Source organism: Convolutriloba macropyga, chromosome 3, assembly GCF_964194025.1.
Source record: "Convolutriloba macropyga chromosome 3, txConMacr16.3, whole genome shotgun sequence".
Classification (NCBI taxonomy): domain Eukaryota; kingdom Metazoa; phylum Xenacoelomorpha; order Acoela; family Convolutidae; genus Convolutriloba; species Convolutriloba macropyga.
This window is the reverse complement of record NC_134470.1, coordinates 33,055,112-33,081,055: the sequence shown is the minus strand read 5'-3', so window position 1 is coordinate 33,081,055 and position 25,944 is coordinate 33,055,112. Positions and strand designations below refer to the sequence as shown.

The 25,944-nt window shown below is 37.3% G+C and overlaps 1 protein-coding gene across 2 annotated transcripts in view; it reads left to right on the top strand.

Moving 5' to 3' along the window:
• LOC142337018 (uncharacterized) overlaps positions 1-25,944 on the top strand; it is a 148,871-nt gene that overhangs the window by 83,036 nt on the left and 39,891 nt on the right. Inside the window, exons 9-14 of one of the 2 annotated variants that reach the window (XM_075386051.1) lie at positions 2,273-2,430; positions 3,205-3,399; positions 6,368-6,611; positions 9,990-10,150; positions 17,135-17,313; positions 17,890-18,131. In XM_075386051.1, the coding sequence (XP_075242166.1) occupies positions 2,273-2,430; positions 3,205-3,399; positions 6,368-6,611; positions 9,990-10,150; positions 17,135-17,313; positions 17,890-18,131 (1,179 nt within the window). Of the gene's footprint in view, positions 1-2,272; positions 2,431-3,204; positions 3,400-6,367; positions 6,612-9,989; positions 10,151-17,134; positions 17,318-17,889; positions 18,132-25,944 lie in introns of both variants that reach the window. The other variant, XM_075386050.1, reaches the window with a different exon arrangement.

The following is a 25,944-nucleotide window of genomic DNA, read 5'->3' as shown; positions in this document are numbered from 1 at the left end:
TAGAAAAAATGTTAATTTGAACAAAATTTTCGCTAAAACTGAACAAATGTGAACCAAATATCCCGGTTTACCACAAAAGTTTAAACCTCGATAACTCCTAGAAAATTACGAATTTTGAAAACGTTTTTAAATTTCAAAATCTGCGCCGGGCGAGCTTTTTAATGATACCACTAACATTTCTCTGCGATGAATATATAGATCGGCCAAAATTGTCTGAACAAAAATCCCATTTGAGTATATAGTTCCCCCCACCACAAGTGGGGTCGGAATAAAGAATTAGTAAACCTTGTCTTTTAAGTTAATGAAACTTAGTCATAAAAATAGATTTACATTTCCATTTTTTCTTTAAAGTAGCTTTCTTTTGCGTATTAAATACGCCAAATTGCTAAAATTGTGTTGATTGGTGCATCAATTGAGAAGTAGCACAGCCGAATTCCCACAAATGTGATATAAAATATAGAACAATTAAAATTTAAATATTCTGAAATATGCTGATATTTGTTGATTTTGGATGACCTTTGATAAATTGCAAGGCCAATTTCCAACCTAGATAAAAACGGAAACAGATCACTACAGCCCATTCAGACAAAAATAGTTGTTTTGACGTGTCTATTGAGCTCCTAACGACTTAGCTCTTTTACTAGATGAAAACTAGATAAAAGATCCAGTTTGTTATCTCTGCAGTGCCCCTACAAAATGGAACTTGAACTCGATTAACTCAAATTCCGCAAAATGGCTTATTTTGTAGAATATCGTGACAAATCTGCTCACCACATTCCTCATTTATGATTGTGGAATATGGTAACAAAATATGTTAGCATATTCCACAATTAAGCATGTGAGCATGTTTTTGGGTTTTTAAATTTATCTAATTTGCGTTGATTTTTGCTAAGGCGGCAGTAATCCATCTCAAAATCTAGTTGTAATTGCTGATCAAAGCCGATAAATGAATTTAGGATAAAAAACATTGCTTTCGTTTTTGGCTATTCAAGTTTTATACTAATATTTATGTAATTTATGACACTTGGATAAAATAGTATCAATGAACCTCCCTAATTTAAAAGCAATTGAAGCAAACAAAAACCCTTTGATATTAGGTGCTAACAAATGTGTGTGATATATTTGAATCGAATATAAGAGACAGCAGTAACTAAGTCGTATTTTCGAAGTCTTTTTCATAAATAAATCAATTACGCTGGAAAACTTTCGGCTACGTTTTTGCATTATGTTGATATAATGCACGTGAATAATTAAGGATAACTTATCAAACAAAGGGATAATTCAGAAGATAAAAATTACTAATCACTTTTCTCACACAGGGATTTTTCTGAAATTATTATTTACTGATCAATCCTCATACAGGGGACTTTTCAAAAGTTAAAAATATCTGCTCACTTTCAATACAGAGAGAATTTTCAGAAATAAATAAATACTGATCGATTTTAATAAAGAAGGATTCTTCTAAAATTAATATCAATGTTACAGGCGTATCAAAACATCAGCTTGGGTCTTGTATCGTTCAAGATTTTGGAGCAAGCTAAAACAATTGGCTCTCGCCATTATAATTATAGTAAGAAAATTTGTTGGTTCTCTTTATTGATTGCCTCCTGAAATACTTCAATAAGGAGGCACATTATCTGAATGTTGAGAAGTTCTTGATTCGATTTGGAATTCCATACCCTACAGGTAGCAATCTGAATTGTCCAAGGGCGATTGATTTAGAAAATAAATTGTTCTGAAGCTATTGAATTCACCCTAAAGTTATGGGATTAAAGACCCATATAATCTTTAGATTGAGTTTTCGGCAGTGTCGACTTACTCTGCTGCTTTCAAAAACGTTTTTGAAGTCTGATTGATGGCTACTTACACGAACATTAATTGATTGGTGATTTATTGATTCTAAGGGATGTAGCGTGTGGAAATTGAATACTGCAATCTGTGGAAAATCGTAGATTTAAATTGCGAAATTTCAGGACAAATTTTGTCAGCATATTCCACAAAATAGCCAAATTTGTTATTGTGTGGTATCCGGTGACAGAAAATTGAAACAATTTCCAAAAAATTCTTTCGTAATGATTTCTCACTTTTTAAGCCAATTGGACATGTTTTAAGATACATTTTATGGAAAACGATGGGTGAAAAGGACCTAATGGTCCGACGAAGTTTGGTAGGGACGCTAGTCTGTAAAGACGTTGTTTTGCTGCTACGTAAATGTTTTTTTGGCTATGGATACATCGAATTCCGAAACGTTATATCTGAAAATATGTTTAAGATTGTATATGAACTCGAGTGAGGTGCTCCCAAGACCTCTGTCATACCCTGCAACAGTGTCCAACTTGATACGAGGACAAACGTTTTCATTCAATGTCGATGCAAAACAGTTTCAAGAAGATGCTCAGAGCTCCAATGCACTTATTGCAATGCCAGCAGGTAGGCTGTGCACAATTTTTTAAAGATTTTGATAGAGTTACTAACGACTTTCAGTGTCAAAGTTGAGTTGTGAAATCCTGTGAAACTCCGAACGGAATAGCTTGGTTATAGCACACAGTTAAGCAAGACCGAATGAGAAAGACGCAGTGGCGTAGTCAAACTCTCCTCCTGTTTTGACGTAAGAGGGGGGCGGGGGCTTGAGCCACTGTGCTTAGTTCGTCCAACCCTAAATGCAACAAAGGTGGGTCGGATCAGAGCCTCTTCCGGTCGAGCACCCCAGTCTGCGGGTGGCGTATCTTAACAGCATTTTTGCTACCATGCAGATTATGAACTCAATTATTTCATACTACTATAACCGTCGCAATACTATAAACCGTGGTCAAGGTGTCAGCGACAATTCAACGCCCATTTTGCAGGGCGAATTTAGTGTCTTTGCTTTCACCATATTCACCACAATTTAATGTAATTTCTTTAACTGTTCATAGCGATTTTTATTTTTGACACCCCGACTCGGGATGTGCGAACTGTTTAGAACTTCGGGTAATTTGTGTCACTTATTGCTTGACAGCTATCAATAGCAACTTTTGATCGTTTTGCTGATCGTTTTGAAAAAATACCGTTAAAAATGAAAAGATCCATTAATTTGTCTATCTCATTTCTTTTTCCAGAAATAAAATACCGCCGATGTTTCATCCAAATACTTTTTGTAACGAGGAGAACTATTCGACCGACGCAAAATGTTGCTGGGGCTTTATTTTAAAACTTTTGTTTTAGAAATAATAGAAAAGGAACCAAAGACAACGCCTCAACCAATCTTCGTATGTCCAACTCCACCAGCACCTGTTCAGGTGGACTACGAGACTTTCAACAATTCAACAATAACCATCACATGGATTGCAATCAACGACAATTTGAATGATGCCGAATATATACCAAATTTCGACGTAATGGATCCTAATGATAAATTGGGTATGTTAACAAGTTTTGTTTCGTTATTCAATCGTTATCAATCCAATAAATTGAACAGGAACAGGGTTATTCGAGTTTTTCATTTCCATGATTACCTGTGATTAGAGTTGAGGTAACCTTAGCTTGTATCGGCGGCTATCCCACTTATAACAATGAAAGTTTTACACCACCCAGTTCGTTTCGGCGGTTTCAAATCTGTCGGGATTTTACGGCTTTGAAGTTAGCTCTTGTGAACTGTATTATCCGATATACTGTAGATTAACGTTGGATTACTTGATACTCAATTAGCACCAACAATTAATCGTTCAGCTTTGTTAACTTAACCAATTGCTTTTTATAAAATATCGAAAAAATAATCGAAATTAAAAAATTCTTTGATGCAGCTTTTTAATACAAATCTCAAATTCCAGTTTAAGGAATTAAATTATATTGAAGCTCAGTCCTTATTAAGATATTATAGTTTGAGACAAATTTTCTTAAAAAAAAAGAATTTTTTTAAAATTTTTTATTATTTTGCTTAGAGCACTCATTTCTATTCTTCACATGGCCATAATGGCACCATTATTCAACTAAGCTAGAATTCGCCAAACCCAGTAGCAAAAACTCTCTTTGCTCTTCCCGCAGAGCTTCACTTTCATTGGAACTTAATAGCTCAGAGAGAAATTTGAGGATATTATTTTAATTCGTTTTCCATAGTTAAAGTTATGTCCTAATTGTGAAGTAACAAGTTGACATACAGATTTAGGAGATGATGAACAGTAATTCATTGCTCAAGATTTAATTGCGCTTTAATTTGCACAGTAAGTCAATTTTACTTGACCAGAAATTTGAGCTTCCAACTGATTATTGGTTCAATCTACATTCAAACTCTAATAAAATTGTTGTAGATGTCAAATTTTCTTTGTCAATTCGCTTTATATTAGGATTGCCAGAAACCGTGAAAGGCGTTTGACAACGTCTTTTTTCTGTTTAATTTTGATGTCATGGGAAAGTTGTAAACCATATAGAAGAGCTGGCAAACATCCTCTATCAACGGCAGATGTTACCGCAAACGAACCGTTAAGAATTAGACAAAAAATAATTTTTGATTTTTTAATCTGTACATGCGTGGTAATACTAATTTGTTGATGGTGCAGACATCCAGGTTTGAGGCTCTGTTCAGTTCACTTACGAGGTTCACACTAACAGTTGCAGACACTACCTAAATAAGTTGTCAAAATGTTAACAATTTGAATGGGTTTCGATGAGAATGTAGCGTTAAGTTTTATAAGTCATTCTAAATTTTTTGTTTAATTTGCATTGTTTGACTGCATTGTTTGATTTGCCCTTTTGCTATTTAATGCGTTTGTTCGTTTAATATACCCGGTTAAAGCATCACTATTTATCTACAAATCTGAGCCTAAACGTCGATACCAAAACGAAATCAAAAGCTGTGTAGATTTTTCAATATCAACAGAAGTGAAATTCTTCCTGAAAATCAAAAGAAGTTCGGTATAACAATTTCGTGGAAGATTGGACTGAAAAAATAGATTGGATTATATCCACAAAAAACATCAAGGTTTTTAACTTGTTATAGTGTTGTCATATGGTTCGCAATTGAAGGAAGTAAGTGCCGTAATCTAGTGACAGTTAATTGTTAATTTTATAGATATTGTCAACATCTATTTTTAATAATCAAGATTATAATTGTCAGCCTTTTGCTTTTGTTCAATTTTTTTTTCAGTTCAGAGTGCATCGCGTATTTTTCTGGAATGTTTGAAGAGTATCGGCTTATAATTGATGGCCAGTTGTCTCGTTTTTCAAGGTATTTGGTCCAAGGCCGGAATTGTGCAAGCCAGTATTTGACTTCTGGAGAAGGGTATTTTCAGTAAATGAAGAAATCTTTGCGCAGTGTTTGGTTTTGACTACTGTTGTTAATAAGAAATTTTGAAATTTAGTTTTTCTGTTTTGTTTCCTTTGCTTTTTTTGTGTTATGTGTTTTTGGATAGCACATTGTTAATGCGTGTAACAAATATGAAACTGCTGCTCCTGGTGTTTATTTTTTTATTACGGGATACTTTTGGAGTGAGTTCTCTGCCAGTTACTCTAGTTTTTGTTTCTTTCTGCTCGTAAGTTTTCAGAAGGTATTATTTGATTTCTTGTGACGTTATTTCATATATAGAGTTCTAATATAATGACTAGTTTTGATGGAGTTGACTCTGTTTAATCTTGAAATTCCGTCGTATAAATTTGTGTATTCACTAATAGCTTTTTATACTTCGTTAAGTTCCTGCCTTTCATAGAAGACAGTTTCCAGCACCTGCTAAGGGCGCTTAATTTGACTGGTTAATTATTGTATGAGTCAGTTACAATTATATACTCGGACCTAGCGTCAAGTCAATATCAGTACTAGGCACGTCTAATCGTGGCACTTTACGAATTTTTCTGGAATTCGAAATTCTTACTAGAAAACTTTTTAAATGTTGGTTTTGACGTGGGGATCAACCTGCAAACGCTACACAAGTTTTAGCAAGGACTTGTCCGACTTGCAGATTTGTTCTTAGACGTGCACAGTACTGATATATGCATGTAGACCTGCATTTAGACTGCCGTGTACTGACCTTGACTTGCAGTTCAGTCCGGGTAGGGTGAAAAAGTGATTAAATAAAAATGGATACGTTCAAGTGAAATTAAGCTGACACAACTTTTTTGCGTTGACATGAACGCCATTGAAGGAATTGAATATTAATGTTCTGATTTTTATTATTCTTGAGAAACTTGTACAAACTACTTTTCTTCGTTTGTATTAGCGCCCGCGGATAAATTAGAATGCAAACATAATCTATATGCTTCAAATGCATTTTTTAAGTCCGAATCAGAAGCCTTTAATACAAACTGTTATAACAGTTATAGAGAGAAAACACAAAGAATTTATTACAAAACAGGGCGCTGGTAAATATATTATCATATTCGGAGGATGTGTGTTTAGCCACGGGCCTCCCAATTTCAACCACGAGTTTTGGGTGGTCTGGAGAATTGCTTCCTTTGACTCACTACATCTTCCATGTTCGATCTACCCTCCAGTGTCAACAGAACGGAGAGAAGACATTTTCAGATTGGATTCAAATTGATGCATACACACCTCCACCCAAACCAGTGCTGACAATTGTAGAAGCAGGTGATGACTATGTGGTACTTGATGTTCACAGTGACGAGGTATATGAAACGATCAGGTAGGTTAGACTTGCAGAAGTAAACTTCGGATTTTCATTTCTAGGAATATGTTGCAAAATTTAGTAATATATCTTTCTGGGACTTATTGGGACTTTTTTATAATCATTATCAATCTCTTTCTTTTTTGATCTATTTTTTGTTCAAAGTGGAGAAAGTGTAAAATTATTTCTTCGAGTCCAATTGGAAGTAATTGCTACCATGTTCTTATAACTGTTGACAAAACTACCAAGGATGTGACTTTCATTCAAAATCAGTCACGATTAGAGATACCCAGAGATAAAATCAGTCTCAGAGATGAAATTGGGAGATGAATTCCAGTTTAGACAAAATCATCCACGATCAGAAGATTTAGACAATAATGATGCTTGATCAACCCAGTGAAACAAAACCTGATAGCCATGATAAAAAGCATGATGAAACATGGTAATTCTTGCCAAGATCTTGCCATGTTATATGGCAAGAAAACATCAAGATATGTACGAATTTGCATGATCTTTGCGTGGCTATCAAGAAACAGGATCTTGGCAAGGTTTCAAAGAAAAACTAACCATGACTTGTCAAGATATACAATGTTTTAAAAATTAAAAAGCATATTCAAACAACAATTTCTACAAAATGAGAGTCTAAAACTGGTGCAGATCCATTTTGCCCCATCTTTTAACCGTTAAATTGATTCGAAAATGATTCGCACAATTATTCTAAAGCTGTTTTTTCTGTGTCAAAATTTATCACGATCTTAGCAAGCTTTGCCAAGAAAATTTTTTGCCATGTCTTGATAAGATCTTGTCAAGATCTTACCAAGTTGACCCAGGAAAATTTGCCTATCAGGATCTTGGCAAGATGTTTCAAGTTTGCAAGAATTATCAAGATCGTGCATGATATGGCAAAGTGTATCAAGTTTCACTGGGAATCGATAAGTCGTTCAAAATGAGCTAAGGCTTCGTGGGTGATCACTCGCTATGAGCCAATCATAATCAATGATCAGATAGTTTTCTGTTTTAGGAAAACACAACGAATTCAAACGCATTTTTCACCAAAAGTCAATGGAAAAACCTTCTCAGCACAGTGTTTTTGAGGATATAACCTCAAATCGATAGCGAGAGTTTTCTCACATCTTTTAAAGCAACAGGATAATGAGCCAAATTCAGTGGCGTTTAGTGAGTAAAATTTGAATGATTCTCCTTATGCTAGCATTACATCGCAAAAACAATAATAAATTGCCTCGGTCAAATTTTAACGAGTGTTTAACTTAAATCTGTTTTGCTAACTTAAAATATGAGATTTGTATGAAATTTGCAGAATTGGGTTACATTCAAAAGCTAGGATTTTCTTGAAGAGAAATCGAGAACCAAATTCCACAGAATTACCAATTTCAAGCATCGCTGAATCCACCTAAAAACCTAGTAGGCTGAACTACGAATCTGACTGTAGCTGAAAGCCGTTTTATTGTTAGTCTAATTCCGCTCCGGTGCGTACAAATTTAAATCAAATCAAAGTACTGATAAAATTGATACATAGGTTCAAAGATTAGAAGTGGTTTATGGAAATATGTGTTGAGAAAATGTTTGTCGGAAATTCGATTCTTCAATTCGGAAACTTCAATCCGCACAGCAGAAAACACTTCTCAAAATTTTGCTTCAATTTTACTAACCAGTGTTACCGATGCTTTAATCTGACAACAATTAAGAGCTGTTAAGAGTATAGTTAGTTGCAAACCGTGGATTTTAGAATTACATTATTTTGTTGAATTTAATTTCGCATTCTGTGACTTGTATAAATTTATTTAGAAACGTCATGGATGTACCATTTAATTCCGCAATTGAACGTTACAAAGTTCCACGGGAACAAAATCAATCCGAGTCATTTCATGTCTGCCTTACTGCCAAGCGGTATAATGAGTTATAGTTAAATTTAGGTCAAAAACTGCATCCAGGCGTATGAAATAATCTTTTTCTTGATCAGCCAAAACTTAGCTCCCAATCAGTTGACAAATCGTTTATAACCGAGGCAAGCATTGATTAAGAAAGTTTACTGTGTTATATGGGCACCGTCTGTGTGTTGATGATTTTTTACCATGTAGCAGCACCTCACCTCCCGGGTCGAATTTTTCCGCCCAAAATGATGTAAGAGTGGGGCTGCAATGGGAGGACTTTTTAGGCAAATGCAGCTAAAACTTTTACATTTTTTTGGCAGCATTAGGCTTCCAATGGGGATAAAATGGTGTCAAGGGGGTAAAATGATGTAAGAGTGGGGGGTTAATTTGTCTTTTACCCCCTCACTCTTACACCATTTTACCCCTGTTGGAATCCTAATGCAGCCAAAAAAGATGTAAAAGTTTTGAGCTGCATTTGCCTAAAAAGTCCTCCCATTGCCCATTGCTGCCCCACTCTTACATCATTTTAACCCCTCTGAACAAATCACCCTCTCACTCTTACACTATTTTACACCCTTGGCAGCCCACCGCTTACACCATTTTACCACCTCTGGAGAAATTACCCCTCACTTTTACATCAATTTAGCCCCCTTGGAAGCCCTAATCTTACATTGTTTTTGCCCCCACACTCGAAGACTGCCAGTCGTGAACCCACAACCTCTGTTACCTCAGCTAGTTCTCTTTAAACTCCAGATCATCAAAGCTTCTCCAACTCTTACATGGCAATTTTAGTCAGGGGGTTAATTCCTCAAAATACCTCCCATTGCAGCCCACTCGTACATGACAATTTTAGTCAGAGGGGGGGTAATTTCTCAAAGTCCTCCCATTGCAGCCCACTCTTACAGGGCAATTTTAGTCAGGGGTAACTTTTCAGAAGTCCTCCCGTTGCAATTCATTGCGGCCCACTCTTACATGGCAATTTTAGTCAGGGGAGTAATTCCTCAAAAGTCCTCCCATTGCAACGCAACTCTTACACCATCCCCCCCTGACCAAATTATAAATACCCCCTCACTCTTACAGCAATTTACCCCCATAGACAAATTACCCCCACTCTTAAAACAAAATGGGAGGATTTTAGGGAGAACATTCTACCGGGCTGAGCTTGTTCTCTATTCAAAGATTCCGCACGCAAAAACAATTTATAATCTCCCGTACTTAACGCCAAGTCATTATCAGAACTGGGCAAGTCTAATTCCAAGTCTAAGTATCAGTACCGATTCAGAGCCGGGATTACTGTTAGACATTACAGTTCTTCGAGAAAAAGTCAATGAAAAAGCAATAAAAATACTTGGTGTTTCCAAAGCTTCGAATCCAAATTCTTTAAAAAAGTTTCCCGAATTTTCGAATCTTGATCAGTATGCCTTTCGCTGAAAAGTCATTGAAATTTACTCCTCAAATGTAGAATCTAAGAAATTGATGAAAGATTTTCTGTTTCTCTTTTCAGTTTATTCATAAATGACTTCAAGCAGAGCCAAGATCCACCAGCTTGGCCTTACAGAGTTGACATCTTGGAGTTGACAGTTTCGTATAAATTCGCTGTTGAGGTATCAAAATACGGACAAACTACACGGAGCGAAGAAGTCTTTTGGAGTGTGCCGACGACAGGTACATTTTTGGTCCGACTAACGCTTGTTTTGCAGAAATTCCCATTTCAGTGTATGTAGTTAGCTGAAATTAATTTTGAGAAAGTTATGATCCTTTCTCCTTCACTAATTGCGCCCTGTTTAGGTTCAAACCTTAATAGAACTCAGTTGACATCCTGCGATTCTAAAACGATAGTGACAATATTGATCATTGGCCGATTACTCAAATACGAAATAATTAGCACTGTAAACGATGATCAAACAGAACTCAAATTGATTCCCATGCATGAACATTTAGCGTATTTTTGCGCTATTTTTGTGCATTGAAAAGGCACGCCTGGATTTTTCATTTTGGAGACCTGGCTAAAAATTGCTGTTGAAATCAGTTCTGGCGAATGCAACACAAGTTAACTGAAAAGTACTAAAACCAAGAAAACCAGATATTTACTTAGTGTGCATTCGTTAATGCGAATGGTATTATCTTTTGAGGAAGGCGTTCTCCACAACGTTTGGCAGCTAGGTCAACCACAAAATGGCGGAGTGAATATAACGTTTCACCCATAAAATTTTATTGATGATTTAATAAAACTTTGGTCGAATATAAAAAAATACAATTTTTCTCATAACAGTCTGCCAATTGCTCATAGTCTATTTTTTAAAAATCTGAATTCAATTTTGGTAACGGTTTTTTTGCTACTTCAACATTGTTGGATTATGGATTTTCGCCAGCGGAATAAAAAGCGCTTTTAACTAAGTAGAAAAATTAATTTCTCAAAAATGAGAGAATAACAAAAAAGATATTTTACGGTGGAATTTAGAGATTTACAGGAGAGATCTGATTATTAGATCAAGAAGGTGATTTCATTTCCAGGAAGAATAAAAGGCTCAAAAATCTTCTGAACATATACCCATTATCAGTGCGAGAAAATCAAGATAAAAAACTAATCTTAGCACCATGATTTATAGTGGAGGTCGCAAGGATTACCCAATATGGTCTGCTTCTGCAAATTTTCTAGAATTCAGTCACATGGGATACCATAAATAAGATGAGTTAACTCTTTTCTAAGAATTCGTTCACATTTCCGGCGGTATCGTAATCATTCAATACATGCTGCGAAGATTTCATGTCAGATAATCTCACTCTAATAAAATTTATCTATCAAATCGATACTAAGCATCATTTATTGACGATTCATTTATATAAGTTTGTGATCAGAGTCAACTTGACCTTTTCCTATTAATCTGGTAAGTTAAATTTTCTTGCTAAAACCCTAACTTTGTGAGTGTAGTTTGATCAAAATTCTAACAACCTCACTCAATCTTGAGTTGATTGCGTAGAGTCTGTTCCCATCAAAGTTGTTCTGAATGTTTCCACTTTCGACAAGGTTATGAATTTTGTGAAGATGTCGGCTGCTGTTTTGTCAAAAGGACGCAATGAACTGATGTAGTTCCATCTTCCGTCTTGTCCCGAATGAACTGAACTGCTAATGACTAGGTTTTGGCACAATTTGATGCAACTATGGCAGTCCTCTCCAATTGCTATTGGATGTTTCTGTTGGATGCCGCAATTCTCCAGAAGTTGTTTCATTAAAATGCTTCTTGAACTGCTGCTGCCATGCCATGATATTCTGCTTTTGATGAAGAAAGAGCAACTGTGACCTGCTTTTCCCCCCTAGCTGAGTGCTGCACCACGTCCATTGAGCTTGAAGTAATAGCCCGTCGTTGACTTTTTCTCGTTCACATCACCAGAGCAGTCTGCATCAATTTCCCCCACTAAATCATAACAAACCTCTTTCGAGTAAGTACGTCTTAAAACTTTCGCACCTTGAAGATGTCGCCGAAGTCGTTTTCTACACAGCCAGTGTGGATTTTTAGTGGCATTCATGCGACCGGACACAATGTTGAGTGTCAAAAAGATGTCTGGCCTCGTGGCTTTGTAGACTGTTTTGGCTTTCACATAGTCACCCTCAGTCACAGCAAGATGGGTCCTGACTTCTCCAAGAAATTGAGGAACATTCCTTGCTCTTGTCCTTTGTCTCGGCTCTGCTTTTTCTGCTTGCTCTTGTGCCTATTGATCGAAACCAACAGTCTTTGACTGTAAAAAATCTTCTGTGCCACTGTTTCCCAGATACTCTTAGTCTCTGAGATTCCCTATAGATGGAGTATATCTTTCATCTAGTGATGCTTCCTCGTCATCCGAGGCATCTCGTCTCAATTTCTTTTCTTGAGTGGTCACGCTCTCTGGGACATGTCACTCACCTTTCTTGCAGTAGATTTGCCCTGTTCGTTTTGTCGCAATCGTCTTGATGACCAGCATCTGGGTGCCAGATCCCCAGTGGCACTGAACACCTCATTTAGTAGGTCGGATATCTCTGTGGTGTCAGGGATTGAGCCTTCTTCGGACTCATTGCTGACAAAATCTCGAACTGCTGCCACCTTGCGTGTTTTGGGTACGTACACCGTAGGTATCCGTTCTCTTCTTCAGTATAATCCACAAAAATATCCTTCCCATGGACGGAACCCTTGGGCTCAAGTTTACTGTCGCCTCTCTCCCTCTCTTCCTCATGAGTACCTCTATCCTCAAAAATAGACAGTTCACTAATTTAAAGCTTGGGCTTTGTACTTCGCGTCAGCTCTTCTGAGCAATTTTCTTCTCCTCGTCTCACAACTAATCTTTTGATTTTTATAGCGTGACAAATTCCTGCTCCCTACATCAGCTTTGGAAGACCCCAGTCAATGAGCAAGCTTTTTGTCATCTCCCGCAGTGTCCTGTTAAACCTCTCAACCAACTCATTCTTTTGTGGCGCCTCTGGTATGGTGTTCTACTGTAGAATTCCTGCATGTAAACATCAGATTTTGAAAATCTCTGAGAAAACTCCTGCGCATTGTTTTGCTTCAGTTTCTTGGGCGTCCACACACTGAGAGATAGTTCTTTGGGCTAGCCAGTGATTCACTTTTTGCCTTAAGCAAGTCCTTAAACACTCAATTGGTGAACTGCTCGGCAAATACAATGCAGAACTGGAACCCTGACAGTAATTCTTCTCTTAATGGTCTCATCGCGTCTGTGAACACCCTCTCGAGCTTCCCTTCTGCTCGTTTCTCTGCGAATTTTGCTACTCGAGTCTTTGTGATCTTGGCCAATGCGCACATATTGCATACATCTTCACGTTCCCCTACTGTCTCTGGCGCAATTTTTAACCACATCCAATCCATTCAAATGACACAGTCGTCTGTACCACTTCCTTGCACTGTGAGTTTTCACGCTGTTGGAATTCTAGAAGGCCGCAGGATATGTAACACAATTTATTTTCTTCGGTTAGTTTCACCCGAGTTTCATGCAACTGTTTCCTTTCTCGAAAATGAACCTATACTCCCACTCCATGCATTTTGAGACTGATAAGAATACTGAGGATTATCCACGCACAAACAAAACACTCTTGAGTTCGCCTTGAACTCTCCCTTTTTTGACAGATCAATGAGAACCAAGGCGTTGAAGAGAGTCTCTGAGACTCCTTCCACTGCTACTTTTAGCCTTGTGGGCAATTCTTGTCCTCTCATGATGAAGCTGTTCAAATCCCCAGAATCCTCCTCGAACTGCAGTCAAGCAGGCTGTGCCACCAAAGTCACCATTGTCGGCATCTCCACAATTTGAAAAATATGTTCCAAAAGCTTCCAAGCCTTTGCTCCATCTCTGATGCCGTCATCTCCCACACAGTCATTTCTCATTAGCATGAGGCTTGTTGCATCTTGAGTCAATACCAGATGACACCACGCATTATTTCGTTTCTCCTTGGTGTCTTCATCTGCTCATATGCAACCTTCAGCACATTGTGGTTCTTCTTCTCGTCATTGCTTGCCCCATTGTCTAGTAGTGCAGGCTAATTGGCCTGCTCCTCTGTCCCAAGTAGTGACTTGTAGAGTCCCTTCGTCTGCATCATCGCCACAAATCTGGTGCTGCAGATTGGGAAGTCCTGTGACTTTCCTGTGTAGGTCAACAACTTTACTGTTTGTTGATCCATTGTTGTTTGAGCAGGCAAAGCACTTGTGAAAAGAAAAACGTACTTGGCTTAAACAGATTATGGCTCTCAACTGAAAATTACTTTTGTTTTCGAAATTAATCTTATAATCTTAGAAAATTGCTGCCTCTATAACCTTTTGGTCTATGGATTTTCGCTAGCAAAATAAAAACCGTTTTTTCACTCAGAAGAAGAATTAATTTCTCCAAATTGAGAGCATATCAAGAATGATATTTAACAATAGAAATTAGAGATATTCGAGAGAGATCTGAGTAATTGAGCACGATGGTGATTTTCTTTTGTGTATAAAAAATGTCTCAAAAATCATCTCTATATATATCCATTATCAGAGTGATAGAATCAAGATACAGAACTAATATTAGCTCCATGATTTTTAGTGGGGATCGCAAGCATTACCCAATATGGTCTGCTTCTGCAAATTTTCTAGAATTCAGTCACAAGGGATACCATAAATAAGATGAATTTACTCTTTTCTAAAAATTCATTCACATTTCCGGCGGTATCATAGTCACTCAATACATGCTGGGAAGATTTTATGTCAGATAATCTTACTCTAATAAATGTTGTCTTTCATATCGATACAAAGCATCAATTTTTGACGATTCATTTTTATAAGTTTGTGATCAGAGTCAATTTGACCTTTTCCTATTAATCTGGTATGTTAAACTTTCTTTCTAAAACCCTAACTTTGTGAGTGTAGTTTGATCAAAGTTCTTACAACCCCACTCAATCTTGAGTTGATTGCGTAGAGTCTATTCCCATCGAAACTGTTCTGAATGTTTCCACTTTCGACAAGGCTATGAATTTTGTGAAGATGTCGGCTGCCGTTTTGTCATAAGGACGCAATGAATTGAAATAGTTCCAAGATGCAAAACTAATATTAGCTCCATGATTTTTAGTGGGGATCGCAAGCATTACCCAATATGGTCTGCATCTGCAAATTTCCAAGAATTCAACCCCAAGTGATGCCATAAATATTATGCATTTACGCTTTTCTGAAAAGTTGTTCATTTTCCGGTGGTATCATAATCAATTAAAACATGCTGGGATAATTTTATGTCAAATAGTTTTACTCTAAAATAGTTATCTGTATTCACAAGTTTGAACCAAGTATTGATTCTAAGTACAATTTATTGACATTTCATTAAGATATTGTTAACAGAATCAATTTGCCCTTGTCTTATTGGTCTGGTAAGCTAAACTTTCTTTCTAATTTTTTAAAACTAAGTTTAAGACTATAGTTTGATCAAAACTCAAACAAAAATTAGGAATGGCGAAAACCTAATTATTCAGAAACCTTCCTCCAAAAAAAATTTTGCACAAATGTAAGTCATTGATTTGCTTTTTACTGAAAATCATGATCAAAAAATATTAATTGTGATTGATTGGAAATGATAATAAAATTAATTGCATTGACAAAATAGTCATTTTTCAAGTTGAGTTTTTTGTTCATTCATATCGAATTAGGAAAAGAAAAAACGGGCTTAATTGTTGTCTTTCATTGACCGGGATTTTGCCAATGTTTTTGACAAATTTTGTTAAAATTGTACTAGTATTGACAGTAAAAGATCAAACAAGGTCCAAAAAATTTGGTAGATCTCTTCGTTTACATTTGAGATTAGGATAATAGTGGTAAAAATTACTTGGGTAGAAAAGTCAAACTTTAATTTGTTTTTCTTGTTTTTAGTAAAAGAGTCATTCTCATAACTATCGTTGTGCTCGTTATAGTTCTTGTTGACGAGCAACCTGAGCTTACAGTGTTGACTAAGAAATCTGAAGCAGATAACAATTTTGAATCCATCGCCATCCGTAAGTCATCGTCAAACATTTTTAAATATTTAAACAATTTTTTAGAGTTCATTTTTATTTATTTTTATTTAGGCGTGGTTCTCGCGAATTATACAGAACATTTTGGTCTTTATGCTCATAATAGCCAACTGCGCTGCTTTGTATAAGACATCAAAGATATTGTCATTACAAAATTAACTTTTTGTGTTCAACTTCGTGCCGTAATTTTTAGATTTTTAGTCGTTCTTACGAAGATATGTGATGCAACTATTTTAATTTTGTGTCTTGTTTTGCGCAAAAACTTTGCCTAATTTTTGACAATTTTTGGAATGTTTTTTTAGTCGCCTGAACATAATAAATTGACAATCAGACAGAAAAATGACAAACTTTTTGTGTTGGTCGCTTGAACTTAATAAATTGACATTCAGACAAAAAATGCCAGTTGGGCCTCAGCCTAGGTGCCTACTACCAAACAGACCAACTTTTTGTCTCTCCTTTGATAGTTGTTCTTATGACGGTTGTCGGTTATGTTTAAAAGAGAATTGCTTTTACATAGCAGATTTTTTAATAGCCGCCGTCAGCCGCTCAAAGGATATTGTTTGGACGCTCTTTTCTAATTTTTTTTTTTTCGTTTTATTAGTTGTTCAAGTTTTGTTTTGTTTAAGTCAAGTCTCTTGCGTATCATTTCCTCCTTACCTCATTCAATAGTTCAACTGATTAGAATTTAGAGATCATCCAAATTTTTAAATGAATATGTTCAAGCTCAGAAAGCGGAATAGAAGAAATTAGAGACCTCTTTGACAAATAGAAAAAAATTAGACTGTTGTCAAGTTGCAATGCAAGGTTTATCATGTTATGCTTATAGTCATTGTTGGTCACACACCCTTACAACTCTTGCTAGAATTTGAGTCCTGAAATATGCTGACATTTTGAGGAAATTTTCTTTCTGAAAGTGTGTTTTAATGAGTAGCGTATGTTCCGAGTATGTTTCGCAGTATCTTATCAAAATTCAGTTTAGTTTTCATCGAGTTTTGCACATTGATCGTTTATAAACCTCCTCCTGAGGATTGCTCGGCAGAGGATTACTTGATATATAGACAGATGTCAGTTAGACGTCTGATTCCAATTTTGCAACGAACAACTGCGATTTTTGAGCAAATATAACTTTCCTCCCATTTCAGAACCCTTTCCAACAACCACGAAGAAACCCTTTGTCTGTCCAATCCCAGCTGGACCTAGTCAAGTGGGATACAGCTCTATAGACAATTCAACCATCGTACTTGTTTGGTCGTCACCCGATGGACATAAGAGCGACTCTGAATTTCAGCTCATGTTTGATGTTAAAGATTCAAAAGATCAAATCGGTAGGGCAACATTTTAACGAAAAAAGACATAATGAATCAGGGTAATCGTGCAGCCAATGGCGATGATAATAAACTGTTCACATAATCATGAAGTTTTTTTTAGTGAAAAGCGAATTATAAATTTAAGGTATGCTTGGTTGGGGAAATCATGGTTTAAATCATTTCTAAGTTCAGTCAATTCTCAGAAAGTTTTCTTTCGATCAGCCTTGTGCCCACAAATCACCATGGTGCCCACGCAATTAAGCATCTGCCTTTTATTTGTTCCCAGAAACCCTCACAATCGGGTCTTCAAATTTTCTTCATAATCAACCCACACAATCGGGTTGAACGGAAAAAATGAGCATTGTCCCCACTCATTGGGTGACAAACAAGTTCGCGCACAGCAATAACTGGGCAACTTAAATTGGGTGATCATGAAGTTATGAGGAATTAACACTAAAATCTATCAGCTAGTAGTCGATAGATACATAATCAAAAACAATTTTTTTGCTCTCATTAAAACAAACGTTCATGTAGGTAACCGGTACACAAAAAACTGCAAATTATATTAATTTAAAAACAAATCAAAAATTTTAGAACAAAACATTACTGGGACTCATTTCACGTGGTCGGGAGATTTCATTCCGCTGACTCACTATTCCTTCTACGTTCGATCTTCTCTCTTTTGTCGCCAAAATGGAGAGAACACTTATTCAGACTGGAGTGAAGTTGACGCATACACCCCTCCCTCAAAACCAGCTTTAGTGATCGTGGACCGAGGGGTCAATTATGTGCTGCTGGATGTTTACAATTCGGAGATTTACGACTCTATCAGGTAGGACAAAAATGGCTGATTTCAACGGTAATAAGTGATACGGAGCTGTTTTGACACAATTATTCTAATGAATTCTATTCAGACTACCAAATTATATGTCGTGGTCGATAACACGGGTCAAAGAATTCAATAAGTTGAATTTTAAATTAAATTTTGAACTGAAAATATACAAAAATTAGCTTGTATTTATAGTGGTTATCTATGCGAAAATATACAGAGAAAATTTAGATTAGCTAAAAATATTTTACATGATTGGCATGTGAATATATCTTAACTCCGAATCCCGGAGGTGATTTTCTATTTTCATCATATATGGCTTGGGTACAATCGAGTTCATTAGTTGGAGGTCGCTGGATGTTAAAATCAGGTTTCTGTTGGTGGGAGAATTTGCTTCTGACATATGATTGATAGGTCAATAAGATAATGATAGCGCCAAAACAAAATTAGAATTGAGTTTAGTTTTGTGGCCATTACTTATCGACACAGCAATAAAGTTCGTCAGGTAAGTTCTTCTGTCGTTCTTTGAAACTTTAATAAAGAAAACTTCTAAGTTTCTTGATGTTTCTTTGAAACCATCACATCCTTCCTCCTTTTTTAAGCAAGTTTGTGGGTATAGGTTCTCCAAATCTGTCGGGTTGTTTTCTGTTTCTTGTTGATGTTCGTGAAGGCTCTGAGGTTTCGGGTTGTTGGTGCTCTGCAGATGATGTGGCTGCAGAAGCTTCATCTTGAAGTGAAGGTCCCACATCTGTACTCTGAAGTTGTTGTTTTGATTGAGATATGGTCTCCTCCACTGCTGGTTCAATTTTCACATTGTCCTCGTCTAGTCTCGCAATTTGGTTGTCGCTCACTAGAATAGTCCGTGCCGAGTTTTCGGGCTGTATGAAAGATGTGTTTAAGCCCTTCCTGATGATGAAGGTAGCAGGAACTGTCTTTGTGTTTTCGTTGGCCTTGAATAGAATGGGTTCGCACAAGTCGAAATCTGCTGTTGCTGGTAGTCTCACTCTGCGTCCCAACAAGAGTTCAACTGGAGTTTTGCTCCTCGTCTTTGAAGTGTTGCGATGTGTCATCAGTGCCCTTTGCAGGAATGCTCCAAATGACACATTAAGGTTGGGACTCCACGCTTGAAGTGCCCGCTTCACTGTCTGAACTGCTCTTTCAGCTAGTCCATTAGCTCTTGGATGATAGACGGGTGATCCTATTTTCTTAATTCCCAGTGATTCACACCACTGTTTAAGGTCACAACTTACAAATTCTGGACCATTATCAGAAACTAAAGTTTTTGGTATTCCGAATCTTGCAAAGATTTGACTTAGATCTATTTTAACTGTTTCTGATGTTCTATTTCCCGTGGGGAAGGCTTCTATCCAACCAGAACCCGCGTCAACAATTACTAAGATATTGCCTTGGTCCTTAACATAACCCCAGTCCCTGTGGAGCCGTTCCCAAACGTCGGCTTGTGGCCACGTAGAGACCGTTTTTCCCAGGCTAGGCCTGTTGAATTGACAATTCTTACATTTACTAATAAAGTGTTGAACGTCTTGGGTAATGCCAGGCCAACATGCTTTCATTCTGACTGATGCCTCAGTTGCATTCTTTCCGGGATGTGTCTCATGCGCTTTTGCCAAAACCAAGTGTCGTAGTTTGGGTGGAATGAAAGGAACAACACCTCTGAAGATGATTCCATTATGTAAAGTAAGTGCATCTTTCTGTTGTTCGAATCCTTTTTCCGCTTCTGAACATTGTTTCTAATTGCCGGTTTTGATTCGTTTCATTATGTCCTGGAAGAGTCTGTTTGTTCCAAGTTCAGTTTTGATTTCTGCTTGGGTCACCAAATCACTGTGGGCGAAGTAGATGTTATTGATTGCGAAGCACACTCGATCGTTGTCTGATTCGTCTTCGCCAAAATCCATTCTGCTCAAAGCATCTGCATGGGGTATCTGCTCTCCTGGTGTGTACCTCAACTTATAGTCGAAACCCATTAGAGCTATTGCCCATCATGTGATTCTCGCTGATGCTGTCTTCGGGATCTCCTCGTCTGGTGCAAAGAGATATTTGAGTGGTTTGTGGTCAGTCTGTAGGGTAAATCGTCTTCCAAGAAGGAATTGTTTTAGTCTTGTGACCACAAACACATTTGCCAGTGCTTCCCGCTCTATGTTCGAGTAGTTTTGCTCCGCTGGAGTCAATTTTCTCGATACATATATGACTGGATGTCCTTCTTGCGAAAGAACCCCGCCAATGGTTTTTTCAGAGGCATCAGTAGTAACTGTTGCTTCTATTTGTAGACTATATGGCTGTACTAGTGGGTTAGCTCATAATTCATTTTTTATGTCCTCAAAGGCTTTTTGTTGCATTTTGCCCCATGAGAAATCGCTATTTTTCATGTTATTTAAGGGTAGCATTTTTTTGCAAAATCAGGAATCATTGTTCCGTAAAAATTAGCTAGCCCAACAAACGATTCGAGTTGTTTATTGTTAGTTGGTGCTTTTGCATTTTTTGTTTTTTCAACATGTTTGGGATCTGGTGCTATTCCCTCCTTTGAAATTGAGTATCCCAAAAAGCTAACGCTATCGACTGGTTTTGAGTTGGATTTTTTCTCATTAATAGTAAAGTTTTTTTCACGTAGTCGACTCTTGACTGCAAGCATTCTCTTGTCAAACTGCTCCTTGGTAGTTCCATACACCAATAGATCGTCTTGATAGATCACAACACCTTTAATTCCTTTGAGTGTTGATTCGATGCAGTTCTGGAAGATTGAAGAAGAGTTTTTCAATCCCTGAGGTAGTCGGCACATCTTGAACAGTCCCTGAGATGTGTTGATTGTGCATATATCTTTAGCTTCTTCGTCAAGTTCAATTTGATAGTAGGCATCTGAGAGGTCAATTTTGCCAAAGTATGAGGCCCCATGTAGGTTGTGGAAGATCGTCTCCATGTCCGGTATTGGGTAGTCCTCATCCAAGACCTTGCCATTGATGTGCACTTTCAAGTCCACGCAGAGTCTCAGTTCTCCACACCTCTTTCTCTTCCACACAACTGGAGATGCATTAGTAACTCTTCCTGGCTGTACCGGTTCAAGGATGCCTTGTCTGACCATTTGTTCCAGCTTCTCTGTTACCTTGTCTTGAAGAGGTAGAGTTATTTTTCTGGCTTTGCACAACATTGGCTGTGTTCCTGGTATCAACTTCACATGAGCTTTGTAACCCTTCACAGCAGGTAGGTGCTCGGCTGTGATGTTGTTCACGCCGTGCTTGGGTAGAAGGTCTCTATCAAGTAGTCCAAATTCTTTATCAGACTGCACAACTGCAAGTTGTTTTTGAGTGAGCCTGCCTCCGTTCCACTCAACGTCACAAGTAAGTGATCACAGAAGCGTTAATTGATGACCATCATAAGCTTCAAGATGTCTTATCTTACCATCCAACTGAGGTTTACCAAGCTCAGTCCATATTTTTGATGATATCACTGTGCTATCTGCACCTGTGTCTACCTGCATTTTTACTTTGCAGTTATTTATTGTGATATATTCCCATGTCACAGACATGCTAAAGATCTGTTCTTTAGTATAAATCATTCCCATCTCCGATGCTGGAGATGCTTGCTCTGAAGAGACATTTTCTTCTTCGCAAAAGTTATTCTGTTTATTGTACCTGAATTTGGTTGGGGTCTGCTTCTACACATTTTTGAGAAGTGTCCCACCTTTTCACAGGTGTTGCATTTTTTACTTAGCGCTGGACAGGGTCTACTAAAGTGTGGCTTACCTCCACACCTAGTGCACATGTTGTTGTTTTTATCAGCCGTAATTTTTTCATTTGGTTTTCGAAAGGTCTTTTTGAAGTTGAACCCAATTTCTTCTTTCACATTAAAGGGCTTATTACCTGATGAAGAACTTGCAAAAGCCATTGCTTGACTTCTGAACTGTAAGCTCTCGGTCATTTCAGTAACCGACATTGCTGGTTTCGCTTTAATACCGTCTAGTAGTCTAAGTGTTGCTTCAGGGTCCCTCAAACCTGAGATAAACTTTATTTTTACCAACTCCTCTTCGGGGTTGGCCGCTGTTTTCAGTTTTTCGAAGTCACAATAGCGTGCTTCTTCTCTAAGACGTGCTAGGAAGTCGTCGTCTGACTCCCCTACACCTTGTATAACGGACAGAAATTTAGCCCTTTCTGCCGTTGCTACTCTCTCTTTAGGAGAAATATAGTTTTGAATCGCCAATCTGATGTCTTTATACGGAGTGTCTATCAAATTCCTAGGACTCATTAGGCTCTTAAGTTTAATAATTGCATCTTGCCCGCACATACTAAGGAAGAGATTGGTTACCTGTAGGTCATGTACAGTACCGTCGTTGTTGACCTTGTCCTCTTTTTTCTCTGCGCGACATTTCGCCACAAAAGACATAATCCACGCAGTAGCTGATTCTGCATTCTGTAGATCCAAAATTTGTCTGTCTGTAGCTGGTCTGGACACCATTGTCGTGGTCGATAACACGGGTCAAAGAATTCAATAAGTTGAATTTTAAATTAATTTTTGAACTGAAAATATACAAAAATTAGCTTGTATTTATAGTGGTTATCTATGCGAAAATATACAGAGAAAATTTAGATTAGCTAAAAATATTTTACATGATTGGCATGTGAATAGATTTTAACTCCATAACCATCACATTATATATTTAAGAATTCAAAAACTTTTCTTTGTGGTCGTCATAGAAGACGCAGTTGCATTATAGGTTACCTTAAAGCAATTTTAAGCGTCGTGAAACGAATTAGAGCAAAACCCTTATCGGCGACATGATGGCATTATTATTGCAATCAAATTTTTCTCCATATTTGCCAATTATAAGAACTAGAAGAACTGAAACTCAATGGCCGTAATGGATAAAGTAATGGATCAAAAAATAGTAACAGCTCTCAGAGTTCAATCAAGATTTCCCGACTTCTTGACAGTTTCCCCATAGATAGCTTATTTTTAAAAAAAGTAAAGGAGAAAATGAATATACAGTTTTTGAGTCAAAAAAATTGACGGTGGTCATTTCTGTCGTCCCAAAAAAACACAATGAAGTAAAAATTTTGCGGTAACATCTGCTACCACAGATTTGTTAGCAACATTTTAGGAAGCAATAAACCAGACAACCAAAGTAATAGCTGAATTAAACCTTATGGTTCCATCCCAATAAGTCATTTTACGTAAATAATTTCCTAAATATTAGTTGAATTTTTGTGAAAAAAAACGAAAGTAAAGCAAACACCCCTGCCTGAACCCCCAAAAACTTCCGACTATCACCTACGTGCCACCAACTACCTGTCGCTCCTATAACTATCCCCCAACTACCGCCCATCTGCCCCAGCCTTAAACTACCTAGCTCCAACTAACCTACTACCACTTAACTACCATCCTTTTTTTGACCCCCATAAACTATCCCACAGCTACCGCCCACCTCCTAACCAAACCCCTATACCTTCACAGCTAACCTAAAACGGATACCTACCCCATTCAACCTATCACCAAACTCCAATCACCAATTCGCCACCTGCCAACGCTCCTCCACGCCAATCCGCAAAAATCCAAAGATTGTTACTATCTATATATTGCTTTTTTAATTCTTTTTTGATATTTGTTAAAGAGGCTGTGATAGTCGAGAGATGTTAATGCACAACTCTTTGAGTTGTTTCTGGTATCCGACCGGGTATGTTTTTTTAAGCGGATGCAATTTTGGTAAGGACCAGAATCACGATTGATTTTTTTCAGACATTAATCTCTGTTTTCAAACGTTGGACTTCAACAGTAGCCTTTTTGTAGTGTATAGTAACAAGGAACTGCTGACAATTTTTCCCATACTTAAACCTGGGCAACTATTTACACCCTGCCTGGACCCCGCTATTTGAAACCCTCTCCCACATATTATTCACTCCTCCAACTGTGTAACCCCACCAAACTACCCCCTTCAATTTCCTACCTACTAGCCTCCTAAACCCTGAACATACCTATGAATTGATCTCCTATTTAACCTACCCCAAATACTCACAATCGTGATTTACAATTGGTTGCTTCTAAAAGTATATTGTTTCGTTTTTCTTGTATAAAATATGAAATAGGACTGTTGTTAAAGATATTTTCTAGCCTCTATGTTTTTTTAAGATGACGCAATTATAATCATGATTTGAATTTTGACTTCAAACTTTTCGAACAAATACTTCTGTTTCTGAAAATGACTTCTGCAACCGAACATTGAACTGGAATGGTAGCAAACTTTGTAAAGTAAAATTATTAGAAACTGCTGGTAATTTTCAAGATCAAAAGCTCCTTTGGAAAGTTTTCGATATGATATAAGCCCCTCGTACCTAACTAAACAATGAATCTGAAAATCAAGCTCCCTGCTCACCAATCCCCGCTACCTACCTAAACACTCACCACTTAATACGCCTCAGCCTATCGACCATATATACAATATCTACCACGCATACTTATCACCCCAATTTTCTCTCCCGCAAGAAAACTATATCCCTCCTCATGACAGTTAATTGGAAAATGCGTGAAAGATGATGATTTTTTCACTTTATATGCTTCTAGTAAACATAGTGGTATAAAAAAAAACATCTGAAATATTTTACATGATTGGCATGTGAATAGATCTTAACTCCGTGTAGCTGTAAATAGGTCAAAACAGTCTACCGATAAGGCTTCAATTATATATTTTTTCATATATAAAGCAACGTGTTCTGAAAGCAACGTAAGTAAACAACGTACATAGCATTAGTACGATCAATGTAACAAGTGAAAACTTAGACGGCAAGGTTTTTTCGATGCTCTTTTACTGGTTTTTTGTCTGATGTTATTGACGTCAAATCAGTTCGTATTCAACCGGCAATTGTCTAAAAAACCTAAAAATATTAAGCCGAAAACCAGATTAATCGATACGTATAGTGGTTATATTTACTTAAAATTAGGTTAAATGGACTTTTTCGGAACTTTCTATGTATATTAGAACGTTTTATACGCATTTAAATCTTATTTGGAACGATTTCTATACGCTTTTAAAATACTCGAATCTGATTGGTTAATAATTCGTTCATTTACTACGTAACATCCTCCGGCCCGGAAGAAGATGTTGGGAAAACTGGTACAAGTTTTACAAGCGGACGGACGAGTGAACCGGTCGACGTACGTAAAACGGCGGAGCGCGCGACGCTATCGGAGCCGTAACGGAATTCCACAATTCGAGCGGTTGGGTAGTAACCCCTAGGGTTGGTTTCCTCAACTATCCAAACCAAGTCACCGGTCTTAAGGTGTTGCTCGGCAGGCGTCTGCCACCTAGAGCGTCGGTTCAGCGTCGGTACGTACTCTCTGATCCAACGGGACCAGATCGCATTAGCGTACGACTGCGCACGGGCGTAGCGTTTACGATGGTCAAGCTCATTATTGCCGACAACAGACGGAATGCCGGTAGAGTATTCTCCACATTTCGCCACAAAAGACATAATCCACGCAGTAGCTGATTCTGCATTCTGTAGATCCAAAATTTGTCTGTCTGTAGCTGGTCTGGACACCATTGTCGTGGTCGATAACACGGGTCAAAGAATTCAATAAGTTGAATTTTAAATTAATTTTTGAACTGAAAATATACAAAAATTAGCTTGTATTTATAGTGGTTATCTATGCGAAAATATACAGAGAAAATTTAGATTAGCTAAAAATATTTTACATGATTGGCATGTGAATAGATTTTAACTCCATAACCATCACATTATATATTTAAGAATTCAAAAACTTTTCTTTGTGGTCGTCATAGAAGACGCAGTTGCATTATAGGTTACCTTAAAGC